The sequence below is a fragment of the Varanus komodoensis genome, unplaced genomic scaffold (assembly GCF_004798865.1).
Source record: "Varanus komodoensis strain SLA01 unplaced genomic scaffold, ASM479886v1 scaffold1, whole genome shotgun sequence".
Classification (NCBI taxonomy): domain Eukaryota; kingdom Metazoa; phylum Chordata; class Lepidosauria; order Squamata; family Varanidae; genus Varanus; species Varanus komodoensis.
The window spans coordinates 30,144,585-30,163,909 of record NW_025335268.1 but is presented as its reverse complement, the minus strand read 5'-3'; the positions used below and the strand labels follow the sequence as shown (position 1 = coordinate 30,163,909).

Sequence of the window (19,325 nt, the reverse complement as noted above, 5' to 3'; positions counted from 1 at the left end):
TTGTAAATAAAATGGTCTGTTCTTACTTATAGATGGTTCTGACTCCAGAGATAAACCAAAGCTTTATCGTTTGCAGTTAAGTGTAACAGAAGTTGGTACAGAAAAATTTGATGAGAACTCCATTCAGGTGAGGAAATAGTGGTTTGAATGAAGCAAACAGTTTCATAGGAGCTGTATTTAAACACCACAACAACAATTTGTTGCCATTAATATGTATTGTGATGAGCTTATGCATTTTCCCCTCTCCCTTTCTCTGTTCTTCATATGTGAGATTTAAGTTTTCAACACTCCTAGACATGATTTGGAGCAATCATGTCTGGTAGTATGGTTCCAGTATTCTGATTTGTTTACAAATATGGTTTGTACAAATCAGTTTCTCATATTTACACAAAACAAACCAGTTAATTCTAAAGAGCAGCCAGAAGCTTTAAATTCTTCCCCTTGCATGTGAAACAGGGGAATGAGAAAAAGATAGTATGTAAGCTCAAAGCTCATTGTAACTTGTCTTAGTTACAACAAATATGACATCTTAGTTTGACTGTAGCCCTCTGTGAATTTGGGAAAATAATAAATTGCACATTAATAGTCTGTTAACAACTAATAATAGTTTTCAATGTGACTACAAAATCTGTTTCATTCTAATCACATTGCTTTATACTGATTTGAGCATTTTAAAATATTAATAACCATGAGCACTGGCTTTCTTTTTTAAAAAAGAGAACTCAATTTTGGAAGTTGTAGACATCTTTGGGAGAGAAAAGGGATCTCTGAGGCTATTCAGAACAGAGATCAAACTGTGCATTAACATTATGAGCATGACTTGAATGCTCTGCCCTTCCTCACTCTAGAGATTCAAATGTACGATCACATTTGCCATTTCTTCCTAGTTCTCTAAAAAATGGTTTGTACAAACCATGACTGGTTTGCAGACTGGGATTTTAAACCAAAGTTTTATCTAGGTTTGCAGTCCTGATATATTAGTATATTATGGTTTGTCTAAATCACACCTGGGAGTCTCTAATCTCTGTGGGTGTGGGAGGGGCATGGAAACGTTCATGAGCCTAAGGCTTATTCACTTACCCATGGTATGGCATTACATTTGATTAGTCTCAAAGTGAATTTTAGCTTCATTGTATTTCTGTTATTATTTTGTGTTTTTATATCCACTGCCATTTAAATTTGTTTCATTCCATTCTGTTTGGTGTTCAAAAACATTCACAATAGCAGTAGTGCCCCCTCTTCTGTTCTGCATCAAGAGCAGCTTACTGCAGTGAAACTTCAAGATCATTTGTGAATAATATTTATACAATTCACTGCCACAGAATAGTGTGAGAAAGTAATAGGCAGAAATTGCTGAACTGTAAAATTGTCTCAGTTCAGCTGGTTGTCTGGACAAAGCACAGTTACTGTAAAACTCTACCTTGCTTCTCAATTGTTTATACTTCTGAGTAGGATAATACTGTTCATCAAAGCAGATGTCAAAGGTATTAAAATAAAGCTTTTAAACTTTTTAAATTCATATGAAAGTTAATTTGAATTTAATTTCATTGCTTAAACTCAGGAGCTTACATGATACAAACATGTAAGCATCTCATGCTTACATGAGATGGGGTACATTTTAGTAAAAAGTGTAGCAGTCTAGAGTAAGAAAATACTTTTTATATTTTATTTCTGATAGATTTTATATTTATTTTATAAAAATTCATGAAAATTGTCCAGGTCAGGGTAGCTGGGCTTCATAGTTTACACTTAACCTTCCTGTGTGTGATTTCTATGAGTTCAGTTGTAATAGTAATAAAAATGATGAAAATTCACATATTTACTGATTGGAGGGACAATATTCTCTAGCAGTAAGAGAATAATCCATGTTGCTTAAACCAACAGAGTTGGTAGACTTTTCTAAATTCTTGACAACAAAACATCAATTTGCATATATACACAACATTTTATCATTCTTATCAATGTGTCATGTGGCAGTATTTGTTGGCTTTCTAATTTCAATCCAACCCCTGTATTAATGAGTTATATAGGCCCTGACACATTTATTTTAATGAAATTGCATGTATTGGTTCAGAATTGGTAATGAAATCCAGTTTATATCTTGGTACATTTGAACAAGGTATGTGCAAATTGCTGTAAGCTTTTTGAAAAGCCTAATGTCAGATTTATTGTTTCTGAATTTTGGTTATTTGTATTTTCAGTTGTTTGGTCCAGGAATTCAGCCTCATCACTGTGACCTTACTAATATGGATGGAGTTGTTACAGTTACTCCAACAAGCATTGATGCTGAAACATATGTTGAAGGTCAACGTATATCAGAGACCACTATGCTGCAAAGTGGTATGAAGGTTCAGTTTGGGACCTCTCATGTATTTAAATTTGTGGATCCTGTTCAAGATCACATTCCGAAAGGACGTCTAGATGCAGGTCACATGGTCAAAAGTTCAAGACACAAAGCTGGGTAAGTCACCATTTTCAGGCAAAAATCTAAAACTCAGAAGATTATTTAAGATGCTTGAAGATACATCAGTGTTTGATAGGATAAGGGGTAACTGATATTAGTAATGTGATTATCTGCTTAATCATGTTTAATGCTCCTCTTCCACCTTGTAAAATTTTCAGTTATTTGCATTTGTTTAGTTCATAATTAAAACTAAGTTAAACTTCCACCTGTAAAGCAGGATAAATGAATATAGTCAGGGCTTTTTTTGTCAGAGAATGCACCGGGACGGTGTTCCGGCACCTTTTTTTGATGGATTTTTCAAACGGATTTTTCCAAGTGAAAAATGCTGTCGGGCATAGCAGGTCGGCGGCAAAAATCATCAGTGCATGTGGACTGCTTGTGTGTCTGTGCTGATTGTGAGGGCGCTGCTCGGCTTGGGACGCTGCTTGGCTTGGGATTGGTCGTGTGGTTGCGCGCTGAGTGCTTACTGCCGGCGGCGACCATTATGATTATGTGTGTGTAGAGTGACTGGCTATGTGCAAAAGGTAAATAAGTTCTTTATTTCAAAAAAAGTTGGTGAATTGAAAATCTTTTTTAGAGTAAAAGTGTGACCCCAAGACATGAGTCCCGGCACTTTTTTTTTTTTTTTTTTTTTTTTACAAAAAAAGCACTGAATATAGTCAAGCACGTGTTCAAGGCAACATATTGTGTGTGGGTAAAGCCAAATTGAAAAGTACTAACTCTCTGTATTGATTCTCCAAGAAAGGAAGTCAACAGTGAAATGACATACTTGTAGGTGGTACAAAAATATTCTAAGGAATTACATCTAAAATAGATGAAGAGGAATTTCATGTCATAACATAGTTAGAATGTGTGAGGTGATGATGATGTTCAGTTTATATAACTAGTAGATGAGAATGCCATTCTCTATTTCCTAGGGAGCTAAATTGACTCTTGCCATTTAGGAAGTGCACTGGCTATCAGAATGGTATTTCTGTTTTCAAATTGAAAATGTTAGTAATTATTACACAGTTGCATATCTTATGATACCATAGAGTATGATGTCTAGTTCTGTTGCCTGAAAAGTAGACAAGGATTCCCAAAAGATACTGCATTTTTTTTAAATGATGGACATATAAGCTGTTCTCTGTGTCATCATATTAAACATTGCAAAATGAGAGAGATCCTAGACTACAGAACATTACAACCAAAATTTAAATAATACCAACAACAGAAATGGAGACTAGAACAGTTGATGAAATTCAGATTCCCAAAAGGTACTGCATTTTTTTAAAATGATGGACATATAACTGTTCTCTGTGTCATCATATTAAACACTGCAAAATCAGAGAGATCATAGAACTACAGAACATTACAACCAAAATTTAAATAATACCAACAACAAAAATGGAGACTAGAACAGTTGATGAAATTCAAATAAAACAATTAGGCTTAGAAGTAACTTATATTTAAGTAAGAATGTTTTTGCTGGCCTTTGTAATGGGGTTATTGTACAAGAGATCAAACACCTGTATTTATTGGAATAAAAGATATAGTAAATTGTATTTTAAGCTGCCAGGAAGGCCTCAGCAATTATAGGCAGCCTATAAATATATGTAAATAAATAAATAAATTGTAACTAATAACAAAGCTTAACAATTGGTCAGAACATTACTGTGCTATATGCTAATTGAATGTTCATAATTACCAAATTCTGGAATGTGTGTTGTCTTCTCAGAACTATTCAAGAAACTACATTTGATTTGGAGGGAGATATCCACAGTGGAACAGGATTACCTGCAAGCAAGGTAACAGATTGTTAGTATATCTAAACATGTGGTGAATAATTAGAACTTGAAAACTGATTGTTTAAATACATTTTAATGATATACTGAGTAGCATAACAATGCACTGAATCTTAACAGAAGTAGCAAGTGAACTTCATGGGTAAGAGTAGTTACTTCTACAGGGCTTTGTTTGGTGGTAGAAGAATTAACTAGGAAAAAGGGTTTTATATATAAATTGGGAGGGGGAACTCTAGGCCCTTCAGTAGATATTGGAGTGCAGTTCTTCACTATTGCCTATGAGGGCTGGGGCTGATGGTACTTGGGGGTTATCAGCCTCTGGAGGGCTTCAGTTTGCTTATTCCTGGCATAAACCTTAAAGCCTTGTTCAGACATAAGAGGCCTTGAGTGTTTCTTTCAAATACTCAAGCTTTCAGGCCACCTTTTTCCTTCTCTGTTGTACACAAGAGACTGAAAGCTTCTCTTTCAGTATGATGTTCATACTTGGAATTGGGTTTGTTTAAATGGCCTTTGGGACATACACTGACCACAAGATTTAGTTTGGATCCTGATTCAGGGACTTGGAAAAGAGCCTGATTCAGGGGCCAACTGCTTTGTCCCTAGTTTGGATTTTGATTTCAAAATTCAAATCATCATGCCTCCCATTAACATTAACTGGAAAACAAGCACTGTCTATAAGCTTTATCTTTTTGTGAGAATTGGGTAAAATTTGCTAGTTTTCAGTAAAACCTTGCATTTGTTATTTCTATTGTCGAAAGATCCATTTGATTATTGTTGAAAACAAAGGTAAACAGAGATAGTAAAAGGAAATAATGGCACAAATTTGGCATTGAAATTACTTTATACTTTATTACGCATGTATTTTAGGTCTTTGTAAATGGAGGAAGGTTAGATTTGAGTTACCTTCCTTCATGCACACATTTGCTAAACAGCATTTAGATTTTGGATGTTTTTTCCTTTAAATGCTTTAACTATAGTAATCAAGGACAGGATAGGCATACTTCAGGTTTGTTGTCAGTGCTATCCAACACTGCTACTGTATGTCCACTCATTCTGATGTGCCTGCAGTACCAGCTACTAGTTCAACAGGAAACTGTCATCTCCTAACCCAGATCTTTCTGCAAAATTGACCCACCCCATTTTAGAAAGTAGTCTTTGGTCTCATTTCCGGTTGCTTCAAGAACTGCTAGCTTCATATTGTGCTGGTGGTGGGTCTTACTAGTGTGGAGGCTACATTGTATGCTCCTCAGTTTGGTGAATCTTAACATTCTGGTAAAAAAAATCAGAACCAGTTGCAAAGTCATGCACATAGAATTTATGGTGCATAATCTGAGCTTGAAGAACTTATTTTCAGTATAAGAACAGAACTGAGTTCATAGTATTTTCATATGTAATTCACTCCTGCTTATTCCAAGTATCCTGTATTTCAGCAGCCTAGTTTAGAGGGAGAAATCCTTTTGTTGCTTCTGTAGGTGAAAACTGGAAGATAGACAGCTTTGGTAAATGGTATTAAATCACTCAGTGTTCTAACCGTGAATCCTGATCTACTTTTTCACAACATTCTCTAGAATGAAGTGTTTTAACTTCAAATCACTTTTTTCACAGTAATTTGACCTGGACTTAGCTCATATCTTTCATGGAATCTTAGGAATTTCTAGTTCTAGGAAGGGCTGTTTTAGGGTAGAATAGAATGAACCTGCAAATGTATCTAACTTTAACCTATAGTTGTGGTGGAAGATTGCCAGTAGTAGGTAAACTGTCTTTCATAAATCATGTCCATCCTTCCTTACCTTAATGAGGGATTCCATGATATGTTTGGAAGGATCCTCAGGATTCCTTGAAAGATATATTTTAAGCTAATGTTTGATGGCATTGAGGCATGAATGACTGCTCTGTTGTTATGTCGTTTTGTTCTCTCTCTCTCTCTTTGAGATATATTAGTGGATATATGAATGTATGTATATGCTTTGATTATATATGCTCTGATTTATATCAGCTGTGAAACAAGTGTCTACTATGCTTTTTTCATAAATGCTTCTCATCTTGCATGGAACAGAGTACCAACAGATTGGACAGTGATAGAATGTCAGCATCCAGCACAGCTGAACGAGGCATGGTAAAGCCAATCATCAGAATAGAACAACAAGATTACCGCAGGCAGGATGGCAGGTACCAAAAGATATTCTTGAATTTTTCACACTGAAATGGTCAGATCAGATTTTTTGAAAATCAAACTTCGTTTAACCAAATTATTTTGGATTGAATATGATTGGGAAATATACAGCTTTTTAAACATAAAGGCACTTAATCAAGTCCGTTTTGATTAGATGGTTCATTTAATCTTTAACAGCTTAAAATATTATATATGAACAACCTAGAAGACTTAGAAATGATAATCTCAGGTAACTCTACCAATAGGTTATGTAATGTACAGTCACTATTATTCATGCCTCCATTATGGAGTGAGGGTTCTGCTTGCATGATTTGATTGGACTACTCCTGCTTTTGAGCTGAGCATGATTTCTGTTCTGGATTTCTCAGAAAACAGCTTTTTTTTCAGGGCTCTTTTCAAAGCAAGATGTTTTCTTCAGCCAGGAAGAGCAAAGAGGTAGACTTACCAATTCTGTCACTGGACACAATTCCAGTTCCCTTGGATTTAATAAGTTGGAGAGATGCTTCTTTTATATGATGGCATGAAAGATACTGGGTTGTATCCAACTCGTCTGCCATTGGAGTAGAATTCACTCTCCAGTCCCCATGTTGGACATGCTACTGAAATCCGCTTCGGGGGACACTGCAGAGTATATCTGAGAAGCATGGAAAGGCTGCTGTGGGTTAGGAACATGAAAAAAATTGTGAACGGATGCCCACTTGTGTTCATGTTAAATTTAACTCATAGTTCTTTTATGGGGTAAGGGACCTGCAGGGAAGTAAATATGAAGCTTCAAATAATCATGAGTAGGAAGAAGTGAATCCATTCTGTGTGTGATCCATCTAAAAATAAAGTATTACTTTGCACTGAATTTTAAATGAACTATAAGTAACTATATAGCCGAATTATACTGAAATAGCAATATGTGAAAATTTATTTCATGTAAATGGCTTTGTATAGAAGCTGTTTGACTAAGTCTTTAGGACATAGATTAGACTAGTCTTTAAACAGTACCACTAAAGGGAATGGGTGTTCAGGGTGGCTTACATTATACAGGGCAAACAAAAATGACAGTGTGTGTGGCAATAGGATGATATAACCCTTTGTGTGCAAGTGGGACTTCCCCAGTCCTCAAGAGGAAAGTCCTGCACACTTGCAGAACTCCATTAGGATAACCAGGAATCCAAACCCTTAAATGTATGAGGGGTTCTGTAAAAACTTAAATTTTTCATCTTCATATCACATGATTTGTCATCAGTGATAGCAAAACACAAATCAGTATTTCATATGTCTTCCTTTAACATTGGGGAGGTGCACGTCCGCTCCTGCACACACCAGTGAAAGATTGACAAAAAAGCCAATAATAAATTAAACATAGCATTGTACCGTTCTCTTGGGAAATATGAAAATATGACCCCCAGTAGTGCATGTTTGAGACTTCAAAAACAAAAGAAAACACAACAGTATCAAATGAAGAGAAATAACAATTGGAATAGGAGTTAGGAAACAAGACCGATTCTGCCACAAAGGACAGAGGTATACCAGCTGGAGAACTGAAGGGAAATGACAGGGAGAACAACACATGGTGAGTCTGAACATCTGCCAGGCACACTGTGGGGTGTTCTACAAACAACTCATACAGTGTAGTTTATTTGTAGGGTGGCTTAGCATGATGTGAGAATGCAGCCAGTGTCATATTAAATTATGGTCAAATGCAAGCAATGAACACAGACCTAATTAAATGTTCTCTTGTACAAATTCAGCTGAGCTAAAGGAGGGCATTGAGAAAAAACCATAATAGTGAATGCTTTGCTGAATTTACTTACATATAGGCATGTCTCAGTTGTCAGTTTCTTATGCAACATCAATAGAAAGAGTTATCCAATTCAGGATCAGCAAGTATTTCAAAATTAATGGATATGTCTGTATATTAATTGAGAATATGGAGAAATGTTTAGTGATAGTGAAAAGGTGAAGTGATATAATTTCAGATTGCAGAGTGATTGAGAAAAATAGTTTGTGTCCACAAATCTTTGGAGTTTTTAATTTATATCTATGCAATGCTGCAATCATTTTTATTTTAGTTTTAACTCTGCTGTAGTTAAAACTTTGTGTTCTTGATGCTTGTAATATTTTAGAATCTGCCACATTGGAATTATTTATATAGCAGTGGCAAAATTTTATTTCTGTGCATTATATAGCAACCTGCTCTCTCTTGCTGTCTTTCCACACATGCACAAACACATGCATACACGCAAAGTAAGCATATGCTTGAGTGGTTTGAAATCTAAAATAATGTTTAAAAATCGTTAGCTTAAAACAGTGTTTTTCAGTGGAGTCAGGTCACATGTTAGCTATTAGTCATCAAGTGATAGACATGCACTCTAGGTCTCATAAAAATAGGGTAAATGTTTTAAAAGGTTTTTCTTTATTATGTTGTATAACATTTGTAGATTTTAACATAAGACTGATAAAGTAACCTCTAATTCTGTTTTGGTATAACCATGTTTGTTCAAAGTAACATGAGCTATTTGCAGTAGCTGTTAGGTTGCCTAGAGCAGTATGTTGTGTTCTGAAAATTCATTAATATTGCAGACTTTCAGTTCAAGTTTGTACTGTGATCGCTTTTGTTAGTGGTAGTGGTAAATTAACTTGAGAGCGAATTAAACAAGAATTGAGGAGAAGCACTGCATTTTTCCAGTGCTTTATTTTTCAGTCGTCATGAACAAAAATGCATATAATTTCAAAAGCAGAGCCTTTGCAGAAATGTGTATCTTTTGGAAGTGGAATTAATTTTTACTCTTGGAATGGGACTTTTGAAGATTTGTTTTCTGTCTGTAGACCTCAAGATGCACATGGACCTGAATTGATATTGCCTGCAAGCATTGAGTTCAGGGAAAGCTGTAAGTATAATAATTTCAACCAAAATCTGCCCGGGTATAAAAGCAAATAATAATCTTCATCATCATAAGCTTTATCTGATATGATGGATACTTGAAATAAAGAAGTTGTTGAAAAGTATATGTCATATTTTCCCTTCAGCCACAATCTAACATGCCTTACAAAAACTAATAAAATACTTCAAAGAGTAAACACTGTTCAGTGTTATGGCTATAAATGCTATCCCCTTTTCCAAAGTGTTTCCTCCTGCTTTCTAGCTCTATTTCTGGTAGAGATTTATTTTAGAAATTATAGATAAAAGTATCAACGAAAATAAATTGCACTGAAAAAAACAAGCTTCCTTCATGTATATCCAATCCTCCAAGTGTTCCAGGAGCCACTGCCAGATAATTTGAATTTTTCACTTAAAGCAAGCCACTCTTCCCTTGCCAGCAGCATCTTGTAGGTTTCAACAGGCTGAACCTGACACCTTGATACTGACTACAAACTACAAATACTGCAAGTAACAACTGGGGGGGGTTGATCCAGTTTTAGCCTCCATATATATTACATATACATTTGTAGTGAGTGGAATGTGTCATATGCAGGAGTGTGCAGATGCAGGTGGCGCAGTGGTTTAAACTGCTGTGCTGCTGGGCTGGTTGATTGAAAGGTCGCCAGTTCGAATCTGCACAATGGGGTGAGTTCCTGTTGCTCCGTCCCAGCTCCTGCCAACCTTGCAGTTCGAAAGCATGCAAATGCAAGTAGGTAAAAAAGGTACCACTTTGGTGGGAAGGTAACAGCGTTTCGTGCACTTCGGTGTTTAGTCATGTTGGCCACATGACCACAGAGACTGTGGACAAACGCTGGCTCCCTCGGTTAGGAAACAGAGATGAGCAGCGCCCCCTAGAGTCAGACATGACTGGACTTAACGTCAAGGGGAAATCTTTACCTTTAAATCAGCAAAATGTGAGGTTGCTAAAGTAAGCCAAAATCTTGAAATTTATTTTAATCCAAGTCTATATCAAGTATTAGCTTTGTTTTTTCTTTTTCTGTATTTTAGTGTACATTTTCCAGAAGTACACTTGAGTTGTGCATATATTTGTAATGTACATATTCTTCTCCCATTGATTAAAGCATATTTGCATGCATTTTTTCAAAGTATACCATTTTATGTACATTTTTCCAATTTGTACATGCTGTTTAATGTCCTTCATTTTGTTAGTGAATCACACTGTAAGCCTGAAAATTTATGCACTTCACCTGCAGACTGCATCCAAGGCTGTGTTTGAGTTGGAAGGTGCAATCTGGATAAATTGTGTTAAAAAGACATCGAAGCAAGTTTCTCACATGTTCCCAGTTATATTTAGGACAACAGAGATAAGTGTCAGTGTTTCTTTTTGAAAAGGTGAAATCACAGTGTCAGAGGAGGTAGAATAGGCTGTTTTCCTGACCATGTTTTCAGTTTCTGGAATGAAAATCAAACATAGCACCTGGAAAAACAAACTGGAATCTAGAGAACTCCAAACATACTTTCCTGCTGAAGTAGGAGGAAACATAGGTCTAAAGGTGAGGAACTGTTTTAAGTGATGCCTTCCGTTGCCTTGGTGGAATGTGTAGCTCAGGCTCTGAATTTGGAACATAGATGTCATCTTACACACACACACGTTTGTTGAGGGAAGATGTTGTAGCAGGTCAGACATGGGTGCTGCTGAAGCAGATCTAGTATTGCTAGGTAGGGCTAATTAAATTCCACTTAAGTTACCCACTTTAATCAAGTGTGTGATTAAAGTGTGAACAACTAGAAGGATGAATTTGTTTGCCCAGATTATTCGCCCTGCAATTTTGATGTGATTGTTATGCCACACTGTGAAGGATTTGAAGGGAGTATGGGTCATATGGTGAGAGGTCAGCATTTTTAGGCTCTTCTAGTGGCTACAATAATTATAGCAAATCTGTTGTACCAATTTTAAGAATTTAGAACTTAGTGGATACCAGCATTCATGAAGTGCCAAAGACTACTTCCAGCCTTAGTTGACTGTTCTTTGCCACATGTTTCTCTTCCAACTGGCCTGAACCACCAAGAATAAAATGTGACATTGTTTAAAGTTTGCCTGTTCCATTGGAAACTGCAGTTTTGTGTTCAAGGCAGGGTCTAGCACTTGGCCCCAAAAAGAAATACCTGAGAAATTGATCTATGCTCTGGTACTTTTTACGTTTGACGAACAGTGGCAAATGTCTGAATGTATATCTAATGGGGTATAATGTCAGTTTTTAAAACATTTGTTTTGCCCTTGAGACTGAACATTAGCACTTCTTCAGATCCAGTTCAGTTTTCAAAAACAAGTTGCCCTGTGCTTTTGTTGTATAGCTTTAGGACCATGATATTTGAAGTGGCTTGAACTCCAGATGAAAGGCAGCAAGCCTGGTTTTGAGGGCAGTACTCAGGGTTGTCGTGTGCTCAGAGAGCCAGTGAAGTATAAGAGTGCAACACTGGAACTCAGGCAGTTTGGGTTTTAGTCCCGGCTTGGCCATGGAGCCAACTAGTTGACTTGGGCCAGTCACAGACTCTCACAGACTCTGCCTAAAAGGGTTGTTGTTGTGGGGATAAGATTGAGAGCAGGAAGAGGAGAATATAAGTCACTTGGAGCTTGTTGTATGAAGAAAGGGGAATATAAATCTAATAGTAAATAACCATGTCTGCTTTTGACCACTTTCATCATTGGATGTCTCCAAAGGGTATAAGATTCATCGCAAAAGGGACTGATGGTCAGTCAGCAATTGGCATAAAGACCACAAGAGACTTCACTCATGCCCATCTTCATCCACTTGATTTCTTCACCTGCTAGAAAGTGCTAGTGAAATAGAGAGCTAATATTCTCTAGTGGTTAAAATATCCAACTAGGACCCAGGTTTGAATTCCTATTCATCCTGAAGCACACAGAGAGACCTTAGGCCAGTTACTGATTGGGTTCACATGACACAACAAGCCGTTGTAGGTAACTAGTCATGATGAATTTTTATGTTGCCTAAACCCATATCACTTCTCATATGCTTTTAAGTGCTCTTAGGATCTGGTGTATTACATTTATTTATTTATTTATTTATTTAGAATATTTGTATGCTGTCCTTTTGCAGAGCCTCAGGATGGCTTACATAAATAATAAGAATAGAATAAAACATAATACAAATAAAATCCAGATCCACCCTGGCTGCAGATTAAAACCTATATAGCTAATATTAAAAGTTATTAAAATATTGTTGAAATAAAAAGGTCTTAGCCTGGTGCCGAAAAACAAATAATGACCTCTCTGGAGAGCGCATTCCACAGGCAGGGCGCCACCGCAGAGGAAGCCCTCCTCTGGTTACTTTGCCTCCTAATGTCTTTCATGGAGGGTTCCCAGAGGAGGGCCAAGATGCAATTTTTGCATCTCGCTACCTTTATCTTGAAAGGCAGTCACCTGGGTATAGTTGTTACAATTAATTATTATTTAATTATCTTTAACTTTCCCTTATAAAATTCTCACTCACGTAATGTGTAAAATCTGATAGTATGGAGAGTAGGAATGAATCATTTAGCCTATTGTTGTTTTTTTCCCTCAAGTCATGCCATAAAGGCTTCATATTCTTGTAGTAGGATTTTATTTTTAAAGGAGTACAATTACAAAAAATGATATAAGAAAAGGAAACAGCACAAACTTCACTAAACACACATACACACAAGATAAGAACAACAACAAAATAAAAAAATAAAAATCACACTTAGTGCACCCCTCCACTGGGCCAGGGTATACAATACTGTTTTCCCCCTTCATTTTTCTACTCTTTTAGGAATACCCACTTGCATCCAAAATTGCATTATATCAATTGAAGGTTTACTACTCTCCCCTTTTATTAATGCATATTCAATAAACAAACCCCATATATTGCCACAATCATTCTTCTTTATTAGTCCAAACTTCTTTATACCATTCAATTAGCTGAACATCCAATTTTTCCTTCCATTTGTTTGCTATTACCAGTTTTGCTGCCGCCGCCAAATGTATTAATTCTTTAGTATTCCATTTCTTTTCACAAAATATGAACAACAGTGCTTCAGTTTTTAAGTTCAATATCTTGCTAATCTTCTTAAAAATATTATCCAAAATGTCGTAATATTTTCACAACTCCACCACATTTGGAAATAGGTACACATTTCTTGTCCACATCTCCAACATAAATCAGAATATTTATTAAATAATTTCACTGCTGTCATGTACCATTTCCATACTAATTTATAAAAGTTTTCCTTAATTCTAATTGACATACTTTTAAATATTCTCTCATCCCATATTCTTCCCCATTCTTCCTTGTCTATATGCTTCCCTAATCCATTTCCCATGAAATTTTAAAAAGATCATATATGTACTCCATGTCTAATTATATATCTCCCTGATAATCTCCCTTGTTTGCATAATACCTTGCATCTCCCTTTTCATCACTATCTCAATGTGATCTCTACACTTACGATCTTGTAGGTAGGAATTGAGAATTAGCTTCACTCATCTCATATTGGTTTACCAATGTTTTCTGTTTCTGCAGCTGAAGATGCCTTTTTGTCTGCCATTATAAATTACACCAATAGTTCAACTGTTCATTTTAAGTTGTCCCCGACTTACGTTTTGTACATGACATGTCGGTATGTATTATCAAGCCAGTATAGACCTGACATCAGTCCTGCTGAACGTACTCACAAAGTCATTGCAATAGTAAACAAGATGGTGAGCATGATGGAAGGAGTTATACAGGTGAGTTTCTGTCTTAAGAGACATAATCAGAGATTAAATGATTATATTTTCATAAAATTACTTTTTACAGAAAGAATTTGCTTTTTCAGGATTGTTTTACGTGTCAACTATGGTAGCATTCATACATAACCTGTGTGAGATTGGACATAGCGCAATTTGTAATATTGTATGAAATAACTCTTCAGTTGCAGCAAAGAAATATTCAAGATTCTCTAGTAAATAAACCTAGAAACTATCTATAATATTTGTATTGAATAAGGTATTCTTTGTGTAACACTGCATTGTTATGGGATGATGAGTACTACATTCAGGTCATCAAGGATTGGATAATGTGTACATATTAGTATTGAAATATTTTGCTGGTATAAGCTTCCAGTTCAGTTTTTTTGTTTCACACAAACATTTATTATCAACACAAACTGGATTTTACTATTAGGAACTTGAAGAGGTTTTCTAGTTTAAGTTCTTTTTATTGTGTAGGATCCCAGTGAGTTCCCATGAGTGGAACACTGCTCACAGGATACCCTTCTGGAGTATTGAGTCCTCCTTTCTCCTTGAAAGCTGTTCGAGAGGGACTCTTGGGAATGATGTGAGGACTGGAGTGGGAAAACTTAAGAATGGCTGCTGTTTCATTTCTTCAACACAGGGATAAAGAGAGCGCTCCAGTTGTTTGGACTACAACTCCTACTAGCTGGGGCAGATGGGGTTATAGGAAAGCACAAGGTTGCTTACCTCTGCTCCAGCAGGAGCCTCTGCTAGATCTCAGTCCTTTTCAAAACCAGAAGCAACCATTTCATTTATGAAAAAGACATGCTAGATCTAACCCATTGGGCCTGTTCACACAATTGCCACAATCCACTGTGGCTTATTTAAGCCAGGGTGGACTGGTTACAGTGTGTACATTTAAATATTCAAGCTGTGGCTTATTATGACATCCAAACATAGCTAAGGTGGCCTGTTGCCATGGTCAACAAACTACATACAACTTGTGGGTTATTTTTTTGGATTTTGGTTGGTTTGTTAACCATAGTGACAATCCATTATGTGCTGAGTTTTGATTTTACAGTAATCTGCAGTGACAACTGCCATGGTCTGAATATTCACAATGGCTGCCAGCATGCACCAGAATCCACCATGGCTTATTAGATAAACCATAGTGCACTGTGACAGTCATGCAAACCAGGTCATTATCTCCTTTGAAAGACCGTTAGCAATAGCCATAAAGACAGGCCTTAACTGTAAATTAGTACCATAGTTTGTACATTCTTCTATTTTGGATGTTCTGTGTGGAAGAAATATTTTTTCTTTTAAAATTTGTCAAAACAACATACCTGTGTATAAAAGCAATCAATGTTCCACTTTTATTTTATTTTAAATTGTCCTGTTTATGTGTTTACATGTCTCCTTGTTACCTTAATAGCTCTACAGATTGGGAATGCAATTCTGCACAGTACATGCTTGTTGAATAAGCTGTGGAGCTGCCCCATAGAAGCCAATAGAGCCTTGCCTACATGGGAATTCCCTCACACTTACTGGAATAGTTAAACTGCATCTATCCATCTGTCCACTGCCCCATTCCCATAGACTGAGCTGTTTACAAGAAATTAAACCAACAATGAGTAATATTGACTAATACACCATTTTAAATAAAACTGAGATGAGAACTAATCTGTGAAGGCCCAGATTAATCCAGACAACTCCCTCTTCATTCTATTTTGCGGCAGAGTCTCCCAACTTTTCTTAACAGGCATTTTGCATATTGGTTTCCTCCAGCCATCTTTTATGCAAGTTACTTCTAGGAAAAATTTTGAGAAGAACCAACCTACTCTCCTACTAGGTTGTAGGACAGGCAGGAAAAGGCTAGCCTCAGAATTAATAGCTCATGATCAACTGCCTAACCAACTTGTTTTACAAGGAGGAGTCAGAAAACATTGCTTTTGTCTCCATTATTACTTAACTTGCAAATTGACATTTTGAGCCATTATGGGTAGAACATAACTATTCATATTTTAATAACATGAATCATCTTGCTGATGTTTTTATATTGTAAGTTTTGCATGTATCTAAGAAATCTCACAGTATCTTCTAGAATTGCAGGAATTGTATCAATTTACTATTCCCTTAGGGCATAAAATCAGTTTTGCTCATTCCAAACTTTTGGATATTGGAGGAACAAATAGATCTAGTTTGGGGAAGGCAGCTTCTGGCCACATTCTTAATCAGGCATGGCACATGCCACTGATGCTTTTCCAGGTCAACCTATCCTTTTGGTAATGTTACCACCCAGTTACAGCATCTGAAACTTTGCTCTTCCTTCACTATTGCAAACTAGAGATGCTTCAGATTTTCCCCTTTAAACATTCTTTACCTACCTGGAACTCAGTCTGTGGCTTTTTTTCTTGTTTCTTTTGCATCCTCATGGGACCTTTGCATCTTTCTGGATGTAGCCAGATATTCATGCAGGACAGTCAAAAGTAGCACTCGTCAGATCACTTCTTGTCCTTTCTCTTCTGTCCAGCACCCTGCCCAGCCCAGCTCTTCTTACTCTCTCAGCTGCCATAAGTTTTGCTTTGGAACAGTTTTGATTTAACCAGGATAGCGGTGGTGGGGCATGCATGTATGTGTGTTCCATGTTTGCTTGAGTGTCCACTGTGCAATTGAGCTGAATTGCTTTTGGAATTTTGTAAAGAATATATAGAAAGTAGATTTATTAAAAAATGTGCAGCATAGTTTGATCTTCCCCATCATGGTTGATCTTACCCTTTCAAAAATTGCCAGAATCACCTCTGGAATATGGCTCTTGAGACTATTCGAAGACTCCTGATCTAGATGGAAAAATCAAGGGGTCATTTTGGCATTTGCTCCCACAGATTCCTAACCAATTAATGGATATCTTTGACCCATTTTTTAAAACAAATTGTGTTTGAGGACATGGACAACTAGCAGGCAACAATGGATAGAGAAGTTCCTGCGCTTGGTTAGGGGACAAATGAAGGTTTGCCCACAGTTCTCCATATTTAAAGTATCTAGAATTATGAAATATGCCCAGTTATTATAGGAAGCTTCCTTACACCCTATTAAACTATTTGTCAGAATGTTAATTATACTCATGGCGTTAAACTAAAATAACTATTTCATTATTGGTATTTTTATATTGTGCTTCAGTCACATTCCTGGAATAGTTTACCAAAACAAAACCCAAAACAAGCAACACTTTAATTCAATATAGGCTTAAATATAGAATTTCAGATAGTAAGGTCAATAGTCAATACATTTGCAGGGACTTTCCTAGGTATTCATTAAATACAATGTTCAGACTTGTTTTTAATCTACCCTTCTATAGGTAGTACATGTCTCAATAAGTATGCAAAAAAAATCTGACTTTAATATGATGTAATCAGGGCAGATGGCATTGTGTGTGTGTGTGTGTGTGTGTGTGTTGTGGGGTTGGGCATATATCCAGACTTAGTAAAGTCGCTTCATGGTATGAACAGATACTATGGTACAATATTGGATGTAAGACCATCAATAAAAGAATAAATAGATACTGTAGCATTCTATACTTGAGAACACTGCAGCTTCTTCAAATGCCAGTGGGAAGGAAATAAGTACACAAACATATTCCTTTTAAAGTATGGCTAAGGCTTCATATTGTTTTTTAATAGGTACTCATATGAACATGATTCTGACTGTATTTCAATGATGTTAAATTCAATACCATAATTTATTTTTTATTAATGTAGATAATAAGAGGGTATGTACCTCAGTCAAGTGCAAAATTCACTTTTCAGGAAAGAAGATTCTACTGGCTTCTGTGGGCAGATCTGGACAGTGTTCTGTGTGGAATTGTGCTGTTGGTGTTAATGTTCCTACATAGTTTGGGTGGAGGAAAAGCCTGGGTTTCCTCCAGAATAACCCATTCCTACAGCCACCACAGTTTAAAACAAACGTTTTCTCAGTTGTGTTACATCCCCTGGTGAAATGTTTTAATGTGGCTGAGCATACGTCTTGTGCCTTCATATTTAGTGTTTTATTTCTAAAACTACCATGATTGTTCACAAGTTTCTTTCTTCTGTTTGATTTCCTTCGTTCGTTTTTCTCCAGGAGGTAGACCAGGTTGATCAGGTAGGATATATTGCTGGGAACTGATCCTAGCTGTGTTGGCTTAGCTCAGTTTCTCATGCTGCTTCCATGTAAAAATACAATATTTCTACAGCTGGATTGAACATAACACTCATTTGGCAGCTGGAACATGCTGTACTAAAATCCTTTTTTGACTGCGCAACCTATCAGCATTCCATAATTTCTGCTTTATGCACTTCAGTATGAAGACATAATGACAAAAGTTCTTTTTCTTCCCTTTTTTTGTTTTGTTTTGTCTGTGGTTCTGTTCTTTGGATCTCATCTGAGGTTGCCTGGCCTAGCATTTGTGGTCGGGAAATGGTGAGATAGATCAGTACTTGGTACTGAGTCGCTTGGTGTCAAAGTCAAGTGACTAATAGCATCTGGGTGACAGTGGGCATTAGTGAACATGTGCTCACGCGTATACAGATTACCAGATAATGCAAATACCTGAGCTTCCAGCATTTCATGACAACATGCTAACTCCATTTCACTAATAGCATTTGGGTTATTTAATGATGCTTAATTAAAGAAACATTTGATTTGAAGCTGTTACAACATATCCAGTATATTGTTTGTGGTTTCATATAAACTTTGCAAATATCTGGTATCTGAGTCATGTACCTGGAGGAGGTACTGGTCTATCTAAACAGAGCCTTTTGACAATGAATGCAAGTTGGATAATTAGAAGGGGACTTATTCATGTTTACACCTCTCCTTGTTTAATATTTGCAGAAACAGAAGAATATTGCTGGGGCACTTGCTTTCTGGATGGCAAATGCATCCGAGTTGCTAAATTTCATTAAGCAGGATCGAGACCTTAGCAGAATCACATTAGATGCACAAGATGTTTTGGCACACCTTGTTCAGATGGCGTTCAAGTAAGATAATCAGTTTCTGTGTTTGTTTGTTTAAAGTTTAATTTCTCCATTTTGAGGTAGAAATATACATAGGTGGAGTTCACATAACATGGCAATCGATTCTGTGAATAAACTACAGTGTGTGGGTTCATGAAACAAGTGATGGTGTGCCAGACCAGATGATCAAACTCACCAGGGGTTGGCCCCACTTCTTTCCTACTAGGTACTGCTGGTATTGCAGAAGACTTGGCAACTGAACGCTTCCCCTCTCTTTTC

The 19,325-nt window shown here is 36.6% G+C and overlaps 1 protein-coding gene across 16 annotated transcripts in view; it reads left to right on the top strand.

Moving 5' to 3' along the window:
* The window catches only part of AFDN (afadin, adherens junction formation factor), a 119,557-nt gene that overhangs the window by 58,924 nt on the left and 41,308 nt on the right, over nucleotides 1–19,325 (top strand). For 9 of the 16 annotated variants that reach the window (XM_044421166.1, XM_044421160.1, XM_044421245.1 and 6 more), the window contains 8 exons: nucleotides 33–127; nucleotides 2,202–2,461; nucleotides 4,182–4,251; nucleotides 6,305–6,417; nucleotides 9,242–9,303; nucleotides 13,862–14,067; nucleotides 18,172–18,192; nucleotides 18,925–19,070. In XM_044421166.1, coding sequence (XP_044277101.1) covers nucleotides 33–127; nucleotides 2,202–2,461; nucleotides 4,182–4,251; nucleotides 6,305–6,417; nucleotides 9,242–9,303; nucleotides 13,862–14,067; nucleotides 18,172–18,192; nucleotides 18,925–19,070 — 973 coding nt within the window. The remainder of the gene's footprint in view (nucleotides 1–32; nucleotides 128–2,201; nucleotides 2,462–4,181; nucleotides 4,252–6,304; nucleotides 6,418–9,241; nucleotides 9,304–13,861; nucleotides 14,068–18,171; nucleotides 18,193–18,924; nucleotides 19,071–19,325) is intronic. The other 7 variants (XM_044421271.1, XM_044421192.1, XM_044421261.1 and 4 more) reach the window with 1 other exon arrangement.